Source organism: Lemur catta, chromosome 18 (genome assembly GCF_020740605.2).
Source record: "Lemur catta isolate mLemCat1 chromosome 18, mLemCat1.pri, whole genome shotgun sequence".
Classification (NCBI taxonomy): Eukaryota; Metazoa; Chordata; class Mammalia; order Primates; family Lemuridae; genus Lemur; species Lemur catta.
The window spans coordinates 24223367-24241624 of record NC_059145.1 but is presented as its reverse complement, the minus strand read 5'-3'; the positions used below and the strand labels follow the sequence as shown (position 1 = coordinate 24241624).

The 18258-nt window shown below is 37.2% G+C and overlaps 1 protein-coding gene across 1 annotated transcript in view; it reads right to left on the bottom strand.

The window, feature by feature from the left end:
• The window catches only part of SUCLG2 (succinate-CoA ligase GDP-forming subunit beta), a 257611-nt gene that overhangs the window by 91266 nt on the left and 148087 nt on the right, over positions 1 to 18258 (bottom strand). Inside the window, exons 8-9 of the mRNA XM_045530945.1 lie at positions 9269 to 9430; positions 6754 to 6896 (exon numbers count right to left, since the gene is read on the bottom strand). Of these exons, the coding sequence (XP_045386901.1) occupies positions 6754 to 6896; positions 9269 to 9430 (305 nt within the window). The remainder of the gene's footprint in view (positions 1 to 6753; positions 6897 to 9268; positions 9431 to 18258) is intronic.

Sequence of the window (18258 nt, the reverse complement as noted above, 5' to 3'; positions counted from 1 at the left end):
TATAGGTGTACATATACAAAAACTTCTATTTTGTCCTTTTTATGTTTTATTTAATAATTAGGGAAAAGAAGATACTGTTTATAAAATGCCCTAACACAAACACAAAAGACTACTTAGCAAACAACTGAGTCAAGCCAATTTCTTAGGCAAGCCCGTATGGACATACTGCTCATTTAGGAATGAGGTAATCTTTCCTAATTCCTAATTCTCTGGCAGGGAGTGGGGGTGGCAGGAAGAGGATTCATAGTATCCTCCAGCTCCTGAATCCACGGGGGCTCATTCGACCAGACTATAGCTCACCTCAACTGTATAGTAAAGGAATCAGAGACCTTCACGGTTCAAGGGCCTTTAAGCCCTGCTCTTCTAAATAATTTTCCTAAGTTCCATGTTCCCATCTAGTGATGCCTCTATCAGGCTTTATTTGAATTCTAAAGTAACATCTCAAAAATAAAAACAACTTTCAGATGCCCTGCCATAGTAAGATTATCCTTAACATTCACGGATTCCTGACATTATTCCTGGCCATGATTGACTGTCTTGCTAGAAAATGCACTGTTTTCTAATTGTTCCATTCAACCACTTCTATTCCCAATGCAATAACATTAAGAAAAAAAAAATCCTGACTCTTCTAATAATTAGATATTATTTCCAACATATATGACATTATAATGTGATTCATGGTCCACTTCTCTTTAACAGTCTAGCAAGGCTTCTACGTACAGGACTCATAATCAATTGCTGATCATGCTGGGAATAATGACAAAACTTACTAAGATATCCCAAAGTCTGTTAAATTCTTTAAGTCACTTACCATATGACCAAATGACACACATTAAAATCTGAATTTTGAGAAGCAGAGTGAGGAGTAAAAACCTTATTTTTTATTTGTTTCTGAGAGCGTGTCAGCGAGGAGCATGAAAATAGATTTTGAGTGTACCATTAGGGATGTTTTGAAAAATGTGGCAGCTATCGGACACACCAACAGTGTGTAAACATGGAACCAAATGCAGTCGCCCAGGACCTTGCTATTCCTGAGAAGTACTGGCAGGTAAAGTGGAACCAGTGTGAGGTGGCTGTGGACGGCCAGACGTTCTTGGAAATTTTAATCAACTGGACATCAGGAAAGAAAATGCAAAATCAACATTTACGAATTTATTACAGTGGGGAAAACTACGCCAGGGAAGGAAGAGAAAAGAGCCTGGGGCGGATGGTTTTCCATGCTCCAGCTGAGGCAGAGAGGTTACCTTAAATAAGGGACTATTCTAAGTGGAAGTGGAGACTAAATGACAGGCTGCAAATTCATAAGCACAAAACCATTTTTATTCTTAGACTAGACTATCAGGTAGAATACCAGCAGAAATAACGGCTGCCTAGACCTTTAATCTTTTCAATTCTATGTGAAAGAAAAATCTTGCTTTCAAGCAGGCCTGTATCTTACAGAAATACAGGGTAGTCATTTCAAAAATAATGTACGTGTTGTGTAACGTGTTGGGTATTATATTTGAAAATAAATTTCTACAAGAGTTCTATTACTCTAGAAAGAAAAGATTCACTTGTAGATAAGGTATTTCAGCAAATAGATGTGGTATGTAACGAAATGGGTTTTGCTTTGTTAAAATACATTAAAACGGGGACCAGGCCTGAAGAATCTAGGCAAACAAAGCCAGTTAGGCCTCATAAGTGACCCTAACCTTGCTTGGTTTGCAGACATAAATAAAATTTAATGAGCTAGTTTTTGTAAATGCTTATGTTAATGAAAAGTAAAACTTAAGGCTGACCAATCAGAAGCAACCAACTAACATAGTTATTTAACTAGAACTTTCCAGCAAGATAAATGAAATAAGGAAACAGTATAAGCATAACTAATCAAATATTTTTTTTGCTTTACTTCCATGTTTGTCCTATAAAAGTCTTCCCCTATGTTCCCTCCAAGGAGCCCTGGAATCACTTCCAGTTTGGAGCTGTCCAATTCACAAATCACTGATTGTTCAGATAAATGTTTTAAAATTTTATGGTGCCTCAGTTTATGTTTTAACAGCTCCATGTCTCTGACATAAGCATGTATATGAGAGAAAAAGAGGATATTCTGCTTTGTATTTAAATACACTCTAAAGGTACAATAAATTAAAAATGTGAGATAGCACATATTAATCCCAAAACATATTTATTAAAACTTAAAACACTTGCACAATCCTGATACTGAAAATATGACATGTGGTTTTACCTCTCTGGCTTCAAATTCTAAAGATTTGTGAAGCACACACCAAAGAGCTAAAAGAGCTGGCCTCTTCTCAAATTTATACCAAATGACATTTTATTCTTTCAAACCTGAATTTAATCCTCCCTTATCAAACTGCATTTTCTTGGTTGTTTGAGCAATCATTGCAAGCTACTGAATCACACCTCCCATCAATTTCAAAACAACACATGCAGTAACACTGTCAATAAACCTACTTCAGATACCTCCCATTTCTGTAGATGTGCATTTACTCTAAGTTTTAGAAATCATAATGGAATGAAACACTAAAAGTAAAACAAGCAAACTTTTCATTATGCTTTAGAAAGGTTTGCCTAAAACAATGCTTTGGAGTATTATTTTCATGTCAACATTTCAGATGAGGAAATACAAGTTTAAGGAGTATATCCAGATGACTAATGAGGATATGAAAAGGTGCTCATACGTCACAAGAGAAAGGCCACCATAAGATACCACCACACACCTACCTGAATAACTGAAATTGAAAAGACTGACTAGTACCAAAGGTGAAGTTAAGTGAAAGATGGCAAACATAAAAGAGTGATAAATGACAATATACGATTCCATTTGTATTAAGTTTTCCTTTGGGGAGAAAGCAGAGTGGGAGAAGGACTGGGGGGTACAATAGGAGGCTTCTAGGGTGCTGGTCATGTTCTATTTCTTGATCTGGCTGGAGGTTACATGGGCGTGTTCACTTTGTTAATAATTCATCAAGCTGTACACTTAAAATTTGTATACTATTCTGTATGTAGGTTATAAAATAAAAATTTAATAAATAAGTTTATTAAATTTTCAAAAATGATACTGTCACATGAAATTATCGCCCCTCTGAATGGGAAGTGTGTGTGTGTGTATGTCTCAATTCATGTGCTACTCTGAAGTAAGTACTGTATTATCACCACTTACAAATGAGGAAACTGAGGTACCCAGAAGTTAAATAACATGCCCAAGATCCCACATCTAGTAAGTAGTAAAGACAGGATTGAGACCCAGGCAGTCTGGCACCAGAGCTCTGCTAAGAATCCTTTCCATTCTTAAACTATTCTGTGGCACTTCGGTAGCACATTTCTTTGTGGCTATTTGAAGGGCTTTGAAAATATGACTCTAACTTGGATCTAAACCAAGAAGCAAAGTCCAATCAAGTGAGGTACCTTCACTAATGCCAATCATTTACTATTGCTTTTCAAAATCAGGCCTCCAGGGACTGGGTGTGGTGGCTCATGCCTGTAATACCAGCATTTTGGGAAGGCAAAGGTGAGAGGATTGCTTGAGGGCAGTAGTTCAAGACCAGCCTAGGCAACATAGCTAGATGCCATCTCTACAAAAAAAAAAAAAGAAAGAAATTAGCCAGGCGTGGTGGCACATGTCTGTAATCCCAGCTACTCGGGAGGCTGAGGCAGGAGGATCCCTTGAGCCCAGGAGTTCAAGGCTGCAGTAAACTATGATCATGCCACTGTACTCCAGTCTCGGTGACACACGGAGACCCTGTCTCTAAATGAATGAATGAATCAATCAATAAATAAAATTAAAAAGTAGGCCTCCAGAGAGCAACAGATTGGCTTAACTTTGACGGAGTCGGGGTTATTGTGCAGACTCATGCCAACTGTCCTTTGCTTGTTACTCACTTACACAAGATGTTTTACATATTCCACATGTTGTTCTACTCATTTGCTACACCTTTGGAATTCTAAGTTCAAAATTAAAAATAGAAGCCAAAGCATAATTTAGGAAAACAAAAACCCAAAGATAAAATTCTACATAGTGCTCTTCTTTTACATGTGTTCAAATTCTTAACAGACAACTACAAAACCCTAGTTTTGTTTTCTGTTTTATAGCATTTTTATTCCCTATGATATAAAGAATACTACTGTCCAGAATTCTTTAAATCAAAATGATGAAGACCACCAGCAGGACAAGCTCTATTGCTTTCCTCTCATCTCAAGCTCAGCTGGAAAATAAGAGAATTATAAAATATTTAGTGATACACTTCATATGAATCCAGTTTAGTAAGTGAGTTATCTTGAAAAGACTCTTGTTTTAGACAGTTTGGTAGAGGAACTTAATTTCATATATATTGCAAACAAATATCAAACAAAATAGTTATAAAGATACTTGCATTAGCTCCAAGTAGAAACTCAGCATTTGTACTAATAGTTAAGCAAAATAAATATAAGTTTCAGCTCCAGTGCTGATGTTATGAGTGGAAATATATTTTAATTGATAATATTTTTCCTGAATAATGTGTTTGTTACCTGATCAAGAGAATTATCTTATACACTGACAAACAACAATAACAGGTCTTTTGTAACTTTGAGTTTCAGTGTATTCAACTGACTAATCCTTATAGGTAACAAGAAAAATCAATAGCTTTGAAATAATTAGCTTTGGGTTCTCGGGAACCTCTACCTCCAGGCAGGTGGACAGAGTTCTACTTGAAATAATTACTGCCAGAACTACAACCAGTTTCCTTGCAAAATCAAATGAACTCATTTATACTATTTTTTAGACTCTGTTCTCTGAATTTTGTGAAATGATGCCAGGATTGAAAATACCCATTACATTTCTATGCTTTTAAGCCAGTTTTGAAATTTCAAGATTTGGAAAATGTACTGTGAGATGAGCTGTGCATTCATTTTCCTGATATAGCTTGAGAAAAATAAAATAACTCCCACATACCTTTATCTACACAAGATGACAGCTAATCTCAAAAGAGTTGAAATAATCCAAGCATTTGAAAATATTCCATAGGGTAAAGTAAAAATTTTTAAAGGAATCTTTTTTTAAAAAAATGGTTCTGCCAGTGATTTTTCCTCCCCCCTCCCCACCCTGTACTTTTACAAAATTAAAATTCAAGATCAATCACTAAGAAAAGATGTTTCAAAGAACCCAATGACTGACTGTCCTGGTAGATTCAATCCCTCAATGGCTCTCTATTATTCTTAGCACTGAATTTCAGAAGACACTGAAAGTTCAGTATTTTATTACAGTCATCTGTCCTCTGGGTACTTTGTGGTTCAAGCAGCTTAAAGAGCTGTGTGTTATGTCCATGGTATTTACAGATTTCAACTGGCTTGGGAATCTCTGGGAGGAAAATGGTTCATCCCTTAGAAAAGAATAGGAAGAAGTAATAAGTGAATTAATAAATGATTAGAGATCCACTGATAATGTTTCTATCTAACCAATAAAAACAAAGTGCTTATATAAACAGAAAAAATTTTCATTTTGCAAACACTTTCTGCATTGCTGGGTGCCTTTGAACTCAATAAGTTTGCTATTCCTGAACAGCACTGGAGAACTGAAGATAAGTGCTGACAATATCTTACCATTTATTTTGTGAATCAGAAGGAAACAGTTAGCAAAAACATAAAGTCATCAATTCATAAATAAAACAGACAAGCATACTACTAATCTAAGGTAAAATATTATGCATGAAAAACAAAATAGGCTATTGCCAGTATACTTTATGGGAAGCATACATATTAAGTTCAGACTACATTTCTTAAAAAAAAAGTGGTATTTTTTTCATTCATGATGTTCTTAGTTGATAATTTAGATTTCCCATGTGTTCAGATATTTTTTTAACCAAAACAATTTAATAGATACTCTAACAATATTTAGATAATGATTTTCAAATAAAGTTTAATATCAAATGGTTGCAGCATATACCTACCTCACAGGCCTGTTAAGGGAATTATATGAAAACCATGTACATAAGACATTCAAAAAATTTTAGTCTTTCCATGTAATAAGCACCCACCTAAAACCATGTTTTCATAGACAATTGAGTATCTACAGTTGAAACAAAGCACATTTGTATTTAACATGGCTACTAAATGAACTGATTAACTATTTATTGAATGCTTACAATGTGCCTAGCATGGTATGGTAGCTCCATTCTAGTTAGCTACACTGAAGTTGAAAAGACACACAGGAAGCAACAATAGAAACTATGAAACCATACACAGTTATTCGCTACTCACTGTATATGTTACAAACTATAACAGTCCAAGATGAAAATTAAAAAGCATACAGAAGGAGGTGGGGCCATTATTTCCCAGTGATATATGATCCAATAATCCTATAAATCTCCAATATTATAACACCTTCAGCATCTTTAAGGAAGGAATCTGAGGCTGACTCCTCTCTAAGTCATGTAAGTGTAGGACTAATCACTTCAGTGTAAATTACCCAAATACCATTTCATGCCAACCGATGTTTCACTGTTTGGCATATCGTATCCTTTCTATTCCCTTCCACCTCCCAGAACTTTATGTATACACAGTCTCCAAAATAAGATCCTGGGGGCTGTCTATAAGCTTTTCATACAAGATGAGAGTTAAATCATCATATATTCCAATGGAATATAAAGCAGAATTTGCATCTGGGCCTGCAAAGGACGTGTGTTGACTTATTAGCACTCTCAGCAGCAGGAACATCAGCTCGTGACGGTGAGAAATCAAAGCATTATGTAATCTCAATACAAACAGAGAGGTTACCTTAGGATCAGCTGTGAGCAATTTGAATGCTTGATATACTTGAGCTTCCTTTACACCGCCACCAAGATCCAGGAAGTTGGCTGGCTTCCCACCATTAAGGAAAATGATGTCACAAGTAGCCATGGCGAGCCCAGCACCATTCACTGTGAAATGCAATTGGCACATAAGACAGGATAAATTTAGCAACACGAAGGGTCCATAAACTTTTTCCCTCACCCATGTTGCCAAAAGAGAACCTGTCATTACAAGGCCAATTTTTGCCCTGTTTGGAATTCCATTCAACCAGATCCATTCGTAGTCTTTTAGGATAACGAACCAGGACAAGTACATACAGAGAATAAATAAAAAGACCTGGGAATGAGAAAATGGATTTATTGAGAAGTTAAGTCAATCAGGAAAACAGAAAGAAGGAAAGAGTTTAAGCAATTAATTTGGGCCAGTGGTAAAGGAGAGAGTATAGTTAGGTTCTGGAAAGGGTTAAGTTTCAGAGAATTTGGAAGCAGGGAAAAAAGCTATGAGAAGATGCCTGGGCCTATAAATTATATTCTTTTTAATATCCTTTAAGAGACTGGAGTAAATAATGGAATTCTCTTAAATTTTTGCTTGCTGTGAATATGCTCCTTTCAATGTGGCATCTCTCTGGGATTGAACCACAGGGAGCTCACTTTTAATAGGATTTCGTACTTTTCTACACTTAGTGCAGTCATCATGTTTATATAATGTTACCTGGATGAACTTAGAAAACAAATGAACAAAGGACAGCACCAAAAACAACACTCTTACCTCCTTCTTCCTCTTTCAAATTAATATAAGAAATGTTCACTAGCAACACAATCATTGAAACTAGAACCATAGGCCATAGGGCTGGGTGTGGTAGCTCAGGCCTGTACTCCCAGCAATTTGGGAGGCCAAGGCAGGAGAATCGCTTGAAGCCAGGAGTTTGAGACTAGCCTGGGCAATATAGCAAGATCCTAGTTCTTAAAAAACAAAACAAAAACCTAGAACCAAAATATGCCAACATCTTACGAGCCTTTCTTAAGAAATCAAGTAGAGTTTTGATAAGGAAATTCTTGTTTTCCAGAGCTAATTTTATTGCTCAATTGTACTTCTTGTGTTTCTTAAGCTTAATTACATGAAATTACTTTCCTCGGCTTAGAAAGGAAAAAGAATCCCCTGAACACAGCAGAAACTTTCCAGGTAAAGTGCCCCTCACTGTTTCTGACCCTTGAATTCCCCAGACAAACCTACGAACCCTGACTAATTTAATTAAGTTTGGGGCAACTAAAATTAAAATGGTTTATACAGGATCTTAAAACAGTATGAAACGTGTTCATTATAGCTTTTGAGGCTGCTACTTGGTCAAATCAGGCACGTTCCTGCAGTGGCTACAAAGAATCTGTATTTAATTTGTTCTAAACACACCACTGTATCTTTGTCCTTTCGAAATGGCTACAAATATTGACAGTGTATTACCTTATCAGGATCAGAACAATGTGAGTGATCTGGTACATTATAGTTATTGCTCCAATACAAAGAAAGAGATTTTGGTATTACTTGTAATTGGATGTCATTTTCTCTTGTATTGAACAGCAAACTATTGGACAAGGTCTCTTCAATTCTGAATATAATGATACTGTTGGTTTAATGAACTACAAATCTTTTTTATTTTAATTCCATTAAGATTAAGACCTCAGTTTCCAGTGCAATGAATTGGTTCTACCAGAAACAGTCTTCTGCAATTAAGTCCAAAGCATATAAATCTTAGCACTATAAGCTGTGAACAATAACAGAAATTGTATTGCCTCTAATGGTCTCATTCTTATCTCAGCTGAATAAGCCATTTTAACAAATTTAGATAACTATGATGAGGTCAATTGTTTTATTAATAAACTGGCATAATGGATTAAACATTTTAACATTTGGTTATCACTGAATCTGAAACTTTAGTAATATGATTAAATTAGATGTCCTCTTCTACTTCCTCTGCAAAAGCAATTTTGTTTTATACCCAAATTTCAGAATAGTTCCTAACATATTAACACTGATGTTGAGTAGTAAAAGTTCTGATTTTTTTACTAAGTGAAGTTTAAATTAAAGAGATGCTTTCAATCAGTAGTTCTCAACTGGGGTGATTTTGCCTACCTCAGACATCTGAAATGTCTGGAGACTTACTTTTTGTTAATAACTTATTAAGGTTCTGACAACCAGGGGCTGCTAGTAGCATCCAGAGGCCAGGATGCTGCTAAACATCTTCAAATGCACAGGACAGCCCCCTTATAGCAAAGAATTATCCCACCCAAAATCTCAATAATGCCAGTTGAGACACTCTGATTTGAACCAATGACCATTGATCAAAATGAACTGTGAGAAAAAATTTTGGAAAGTTTCCTAAGAATTTTTGGCTACAAAAAACTTGCATGTTTACTTCCTATTGGTAAATAACATTTTAGAAATCAGGGGTTGTGAAATTCTGTAAAAACCCACAAAGCATTCTTTTGATATAACTGCTTCTTACCAAAGCAGGCAATGTTCCCATCCAGTCCTATGTATTTTAGATCGTATCTGGCAGCTTCATTTTCAATGGGCTCATTCTCTGACTTGTCGTCCATAGCGAATATATCCTTTTGTCGGAATTCTGCGTTGTCATCAAAGTTTATCTTGGCATCAAAACAGACAACTAAATAAAGAAGAAAAGGAACATACCTGAATATCTCTTGAGATCTATAAATTAAGTTCTCCAGGCTAGTAGGCACAGGAGAAAGAAAAATAAGATATTGTCTTTTTTTTTTTTTTTCTCATGCTACAGGCAGGAGAAGCTGTTATGGCTTCCTTAACCTTTAAACTTTAGGGCTACAAAGACAAATATGACTTGGCCCCTATTCTCAACGGATTTACGTTCCAGTAAACAGCTTATTAATTTGTATCTGTTGGTCTCTGTTCAATAAAATAACAACAAAAATTGCCATTACCCATTAAAAGCTACAGACTGGCACAGCTACATACAGCTCTGATTCACCATTTTTATTATATTTGTTATTTTTAGTGTATAACCACTGATAATCACCTTTCTCTTCTGTACAAAGAGAGACTACACAATAAACTAATCCTTTTGTCCTCCTTTGTCCTTCTCCTGACATTGCAAAGTGAAATTTTTATTAAATCACTATCCTCTCAAATATTTCCAAAAGATTTAGCGGCAAGAATGTTGGGCCAGAATCAATTACTTTTTATTTGATCCTTAACTAACTCTATAACTTTTTTTTAATTTTTAAAATTAAAAAAAAATAAAATTATGTATAGCTGACCCTTGAACAACATAGGTTTGAACTGTGTGAGTCTACTTAGATGCGGATATTTATTTGAGGTATTCAAAACTCACAGCTATGGAGGGTTGACTTTTCGTATACGGGGTTCTGACTATATGTTTAAAGTGTACAATGTGATGTTGACATACACACACACAGCAAAGTGATTACTACAGTGAAGCAAATTAACATACTCATCTCCTCACATAGTTTTTGTTTTTTTTGTATGTGTGAAAGCACTTGAAATATACTCTTCAGAAATTTCTAGTACACCTTACAAACTCTGTAACCTTGATAAAATAACCTAGTTCCTCTCTGGGCCTTGGTTTTCTTATTGAAAAAAATGGGAATAACAATCCCTGGGGGGAAAAATGAGAATAACAATAAATGATTTTCTTACTGGAAAAAATGGGAATAACAACCCCTGGGGGAAAAAATGGGAATAACAATAAATGATTTTCTTATTGGAAAAAATGGGAATAACAATCCCTGGGGAAAAAATGGGAATAACAACAAATAATTTTCTTACTGGAAAAAATGGGAATAACAATTACAGAACCTAAAATCCAGGCCACTAGTTTTCCTATTTTCCAAAGTTCTTATTAATATCTGTCAGTCAATGGAGATATTTTCAAGAGGAAGCTGATCTCCCTAATATTTAAGCTCCCTAGACCTGTGACTGATTCATTCTGGGTCAAAAACAGAAATATTAATACGTGAACATTTAGAGGGAGACTCTGGACACTTAGTTTTCAGTTTCTGTAAGGAAAACAGAACTGAAATTCAAAGACCCCCTTGCTTTGGGGGCGGCTAAAACTAGGGCGGTGCCCTGGATTCATGCAGGACCATCTATGACTCTTCTGATTCGAGTCACAAAACCCTAGGAGACCACGACTGGTCAGCTGCAACGCCAGGAGCCAGGCACTATCAACACTACTGTCTCCACACTCTGGTGCAGGTAGAAATCTCCATGTTGGTCAAGAGACCTGGACACAGCAAAATTCATTCCACAATAGGGAGAGACCACAGAGCACTCTCCTTGATTTACAGATCTACTACATGTACAGTCAGGGAGGGATTGCAGTGGGGAGGGAGGCATTATTGATATCTGGGTTCTGACCCTTTTTATTATCTCTCTTGGAAATAGAAATTGGTTGTCTGTGATGTCACACCATCATAACATTCTTTTACCTAACTTGGAATACTGGTAGGCAGGAATCTTTGACCAAGAATTTACAGATACTACTCATTCTCCTCCAGCACTGATGACAGGTACCTGCCTCCTGAAAGGGAAACAGCCACTGAACATATCTGACTGAAAAGCAATGGCCATAGTCTGCTAATTCTACCTGTTTCCTAAGAAAAGAAAACATGGTTGCGTATGGCTTCCTTCGGTTATAGGCTCTGGGTAGAGGGTTTTTTTCCCAGGATCTCTCTACCACAATACTCAAGCACTTTGACACAAATCGGTGAGAACTGACATATTATCATGTAAGAATACTTGGCATACACATAAATCCAGACCACAAATTACTTAAAGTAGCACTGAGTGACAAGAGAGAATCTTATATGGAAGTTAATGGAAGTTAATGTCTGCTTGAGTCCTTAATCTTGCCACAAAATGCCCAACCACTTTGCCTACATACTGTGAATACATGGAGTGAATGAGTAATTACTTTCAGAATATTGAAATCTTAATGATGGAATCCTTCAATTACCAAAGGAATTGGCCAATGTTCTCTGCTTGCTACAGTGGCATTTTCTCAGCAGTTAATGACCAGTATAATAATCAATAGAAAAGCAACTCCATTCTTGGCTTTCCACTGGGTTTATAAATACATTCTAATTAATTTATTAGTAATTTTAGTTCTTCCATTACTCATTGGCAAGACTACTTGTAACTGACACCTTCAAAATAAATGGGCAAAGGCTATCAAATTGACTTTCTAAGTGAAGAGTTTCAAATAAAAGAATTCTTGGTTGAGATCGATAAACCAGTAAATCAAAATAGCTCCAACCTGACTTTTGCCCCTTACAAAGACTACTGTTACTAGCTGCTTGAGAGAGAGTATAATTAATGGATATGTACGCAAAGTTCAGAAGGCAGTCGCAACTAAATGGCTGCAAAACGAGATTTTCAAAAGATGCTTTCCTGTGGTAGGCTATTCTCTCCAGGAGAACACGTTGACAGAAATGTACAGTTAACCCAGAGCTTCAAGGTGACTGAGGGATAAAAGGAATATGTATCACAATGGCCCCTTGCCAACTGTCCCCACTCTGTAGAGAAAACTAAACGACTTAATTGGGTCGATGTACGCATGTTCAAGTGCTTTGTAAGTTAGGGGAGTTGCAAGTTAAGAAGGGGGAGGAGGTCCAAAATCGAATTGCCACCCTCAAGGCTTCTGACTATGGTCAGAAGCTTAGAATTTTCATCCCTACCACCAGCCTCTAGGGAGGGGAAAGGGACTGGTGACTGATCATGCCTATGTGATGAAGCTTCCATAAAAATCCCTCAACTATGAGGTTCGAAGAGCTTCCAAGTTGCTGAACACGTGGGGGTGCTGGGAGGTGGATCGCCTGCAGAGGGCATGGATGCTCCTCTCCCCTTCTCACATATCTTGCTCTATGTAGCTCTTCGTCTGGCTGTTCATTTGTATCCTTTAAAATGTCCTTTGTAATAAATCAGCAATAGTAAGTAAAGTGTTTCCCTGAGTTCTGTGAGCCATTCCAGCAAATGATTGAACCCAAGGAGGGAGTTATGGGAATCCCAAATTTATAGCCAGCCAGTCAGAGAGACCAGAGGCCCACGTTTGCACTTGGCATCTAAAGTGGAGGCAATCTTGTGGGACTGAGCTCTTGACCTGTGGCATCTGACTCTAACTCCACGCAGATAGTGTAAGAATTAAACTGAATCATGGGCCATCTAGCGGGTGTTACAGATCAGTCAGTGTGGGGAAAACACATACATGTGGTCCCAGAAGTGTTCTGTATTGAGAGTACAGAAGGAGAAAACAGTTTGTTTTTTTCCTATTACACACAGTTCCAAGCACACAAAGTGCTTTCCTGCCTTACTGTCTCAGTCTACAATATTGTAGTACATAAATGTTTTCCCTTGAACTTGACAAATTAATGTAGACTCTGGCATCAAAAACACCTGGGTATGAATTACAACCCTGGCACTTCCTAGCCAGCTAGCCCTGGAAACATAATCTCTCTTAAGCCCAGTGGCCTTGTCTACACAATGGTGATCACAGTGTTTTCTACTATATGCTATTGGTAGAAGGAGAAACCGCATGCGAAGCACTCAGCCTCCCAGACAACCGCCCCTTGCTGGCTGCTACATTGCCACCACTATCCTCCTATGTGCACAGAGCCTTTTCACACTTAAAGCTTTTCATTATTGGAGCCCAGGCTACAGAACTCTCCTCTCTTCCTATCACTAAACATTACCTGTATTTTGTCCCATTCCTTTTATAATCCCAGATTTCCATTTAGAGGAAATCTACGTTACCTGTGGTTTTTAATAAAATGCCATCTTCTGAATACATAAGAATTTTCCCAAAGGAAGGATTTCAATGATCAGTATTTTAGGCATCCTAATTGACAGATGAAGAGATTTCTGGCTAAAGGATGAGGATAAAACAGAGGCCTTTAGTGACCCTCAAATCATATCACACCTTTGTGTAAGGCCAAGGTGGCTAAAGATTGGTATGAAACAGTCCCAAATGAGGATCTAAGCCAAGGTTGGCAAACTGTGAGCCTCAGGCCAGCCCACAATGTGTTTCTGTAGATACAGCTGGATTGGAATGCACCCACACTCATGTGTTTACATATTTTCTATGGCTGTCTTCCCAAGAAACAGCAGAGGTGACTAGTTGGAATAGAGACCGTGTGGCCTGCAAACCCCCAAATATTTACTAACTGGTGCTCTACAGAGAGAACTTGCCAATCCCTGCTAAATCACAATTCTCACTGTAACTGCATCCTGCCTTAACCAACTGATAGATGTAACAGCCACAGATATCATATTTCTATAGCGAAACATAGAAAAAGTACACTCTACTAACATGAAAACAAAAGAGTGTAACAAACAAAATAAACAAAAATCTGTAGCTACACAAAAGGATTAGATTAATCCTTGAATATTGACTGACTCTTACATGTTTATTTCGCCCTATAAGACCCTTCCAAATGCACCTCTGGAACTGATGTGTGAAAAATGAATTGATGTCTATGTCAACAGCAGGGCAACAAAATAAACCTGCTTGTTTAAACCTTAGCTTTCTCATTTAATAAAATAACAAAGTATAGTAAAATGGATTTTTGGAAGTGATGATCTTGCTTTAGACATTAAGATTTTCAATGTCACATTAATGAAACCTCATTTCTATAGAAAATTCGTCTTGAACAAAGGCCACTCTGTGTACAAAGTGGGTGAAAAAACATACCTATTAATATTTATAAAACAATTTTCACCATCAAAAGCACATTGTTACATGCTTGATAGATTATACAAATGAATTTTCCTTCTGAACAAATATCAAAGAAAGCTGCGGTACTTATATGCACAGGGTGTTTTTGTTGTTTTGTTTAGTGGTGTGAGATTCTGTGAGCTGCTAATTCAACAATCTCGATGGAGAACATGACTGACAGAGGCCTCTGACCCTAGAGTTTTAACAGAAGAATGTGCCACAGAATTAAACAAAAGAAAAATACATTTCAGAGGGGAGACTTACACATAAAAGAAACATAAAAACAGCAGGAAATAAGACTGTCATAATTAGTTTGAAAAATAATCTGTCTTCAAGCAATGTATTACATTTGATTTGTGATAAATAACTATAATGTGCTATTGAAACGTGCCTTGCCGAGATGGCCTTAAAATGCTGATACTTTCAAATTATTCCCACTTTCCATTAAATATTGATGTTCCAAGAGTGGTATACTTTTTAGAACTTTTCTCTAGTTGCTGCGAAAAGAGAAAATAGATACAGGGCAGGCAAGGGGTTGGGGGAGGTAGAGAACTGAAAATGTTCTTGAAAATAGAGTCTTGTGTATAAAGAGAGAAACAGAGAAACACCCACCAACAACATGGGCACTTGCTAACAAGAAGCAACAGGGTGGTTATTTAGGGAAAAGAATCATTAGAAAAAAAGGGAATTTGATGTGCCAGTTAACTTTGGATCACCCAGGCTTAATTCTTAAGGAATCTTGACCAGATAGTCACTGCTTCAAATTGGGTCCCATACCTTTAGCTCAATGAATGGATTTGGGCTCCAACTAATGAAGATGGCATCATGCAGGAATTCTTAATCTCTGGACTATGGATATGTTGGGAGAGATCATTCTTTGTTGTCAGGGACTATCCTGTACGATGTAGTTTGTTTAGCATCATCCCTATCCTCTACCCACTAGATGGCAAGTAGCACAGCCCCCAAGTTGTGACGACTAGAAATGTCCCCAGACATTGCCAAATGTCCCCTGGGGAACAAAATACATGCCCTCACCATTGAGTACCACATGCCTTAAAGACACCAGAGAAAGAAGTCGGTGTGCAGGCAGAGCTGGCTGAAGGTGGGAAGAAATTAAATGTGACATATAACCTCACAATGGCTAGCAAAATGTATGAACAGGTAGATAGCTAAATAAATAATGATAAAACATTGCTTCTTACTTGGCCACAGGATAAATGAACAGATTTAGCATTGTAGTTGGATAAGCAAGGAACATATAGTCAATTTCTCTTTGACTATTTAAATAGTAGTTTACTTTGGTGTCAATATGGTTGGGTCATTCTGATCGGCATGTTTTGACTCAGGGCCCCCTCTTCCATTGGGAAACAGCATAATTCCCATAGCACGTGATTCCTGCTCAGTGACTGGCCACAGGCATGCACATGTGACCCAAGCGGGGCCAATTAGAATCATTTAAAGGAACTTCTGCGGTTGCCGGCAGAGAGCAATGAGCACTGGAAGCCATCTTTGCTGCCAGCTGTAGGGAGCTTGGTGAGGAAGAGGCAGGCAGGGCTTGAGGACCAGAGAATTCCTGTTTCTCTGCAGGCCTTAAAGCCAGTCCATACCTTAGACTTCCCTGTTACAGGAGTAGAATACCCTCCCCACCCTGCCAGGGGTTTTTAACAAAAGCTAAGCTCAGGTAGGTTTCTGTCACTAGCAACCATGATAACCCTAGCTGAGCCACTACACTATATCACAGTTAGTGGTGTCCACCTGGATTCTTTGAATCAGATGACTAATACATTGGGAAAAAAACAGTTCCTGGACTGCAGTTGTTTCACCATGTCCAAAATTCCCCATGAGTGACTTAGCAGCATGATGTTCCCAAAGCCCTCGCTCTTCCTTCAATCAGGCATCATCTGTTGTATATATGTACAAACATACAACAAATAACCCGAATTTTAAAAATAATGTTCCCCACTGAGCAATGGAAAGCTGAAGCCATTCTGCTACAGAGAGGCAGTGCAGTGAATAGGTAAAAATGTTTGATTTGATGTCAGGCTCCTTAAACTTCTAAATTTAAAGAATAATTATAGAGCCAAAATTTCAATGTGAAAGTTTTAATGTGAAATGTTCTGCTATTACTGATCTAAACAGAAATAACTTAAATATTCAGATTATAAATATTAAGACTATCAATACTGCTAAGATATAAATGACTGCTTTTATTGCTCCTACATAAAGGATTGCTTTAGGGGATTGTGATAATGATGAAGATCAATTTGTACATTTGGCCATTAATCACCATTTCCTAATTGGGTTTAATTTGACTACTGCTCATTAGAGTTATAAACCAACACACTCATTTAATTGCGATTCTAATTCAATAGCTGAACTTTTATGGTACAATGAACAAATTAATAACTAAAGATAATTTTGCTCTTAAAAATATCACATAAGACTTATGTTTTAATGAACTGTATAGAAAGAATGTGTTTTACGATGATTCCTTCAAAAAAATTCAAGAATTTTCCATTCTCTTAATAATCAAAAAGCAAACTTCAGACTTCATGAGGCTTTGTAAACATCCTCTAAGAAAAGGCCCCCACACCCCTGCTCCCTGCTGGCAGACCACGGTGTGTGAATGACCTCTTCCCAAAGGACTGAATAAAGATAGTACTATAGCCTGTGTAATTACTATGGCGTGGGATAAAAATGAATTTCCTTTTTTAAAAAATATAAAATAACTAGGCTTCTTATACATGCTAGTTTGAAAAGCAATATACGACCTATAAGAACTTTTATGTTGAACTTCTTTTCTTTCATTTCTTAGACTTAATTATCAGCCACTTAATGCAGCATGGATTTTGACTAGTATTCCCAAACTGGAGACTACTTCTAAGTCACTCTGATGAAAGCAAGTGAATAGTTTAAAAGGGAAAAAGTGGAAAAGGCAGGTGGCTTTGAGTCTGGGATATCGGAATCAACATGCATGCCGGACTCAGGGGGACATGGGTTCAAATCCCAGCTCCTGTAACTAGCTGCCCATGGAGGAGTCACACTGATTTTTCAATCTTCTATAAAATGGGGGTAACAACTCCTAACTCTGCATGGTTGTGGTAAGAGTGAAAAAGAATGTACATAAATGTTTAGCAAAAAGTTCCTGGCATATGAGCTCAAGAAAAAGTTTCTTCCCCTTCCCTTCCTCTCTTTATGAAATTCTGTACTGATCATTTTACAGCCATACCAAATGTTTAAAATATTTATGAATATTTTGCTTGTAAATAACCTAGCACAGATTTTTATGCTCAACTGTGTTTTGTGATCAACTGTGTAAACCATGAAATATGTATTTTCAATGGCTTCCTAAACATGCATTCTTTTCTTATCCTCATCTGAAATCTGCAAAATTCCTGGGCTACTCTTATGCTACTCCTGAGAAGAAGAATTTTATTTTATGAAAGTTAGGGACTGGCCTATTTTTGTGTCTGACATTGAAAGCTTAAACATGTACCAGCTTACCTTATTTTCACAACCACTCTATGAGACAGGTAACACTTTTACCACTTTATTTGATTTACAACAGCAACAACAACAATAAAAAAGACCTGAGGGGCTGGGCAGGCTAAGCAACTTGCCCAAGTCTGTAGCCAGAACATGGCAGATCCAGAATTTGTACCTACGCCTCTGTGGGTTCCAAGGAAATAATATTGTAGCCTGAGTCTGACTACAGAATCTCTGAAATA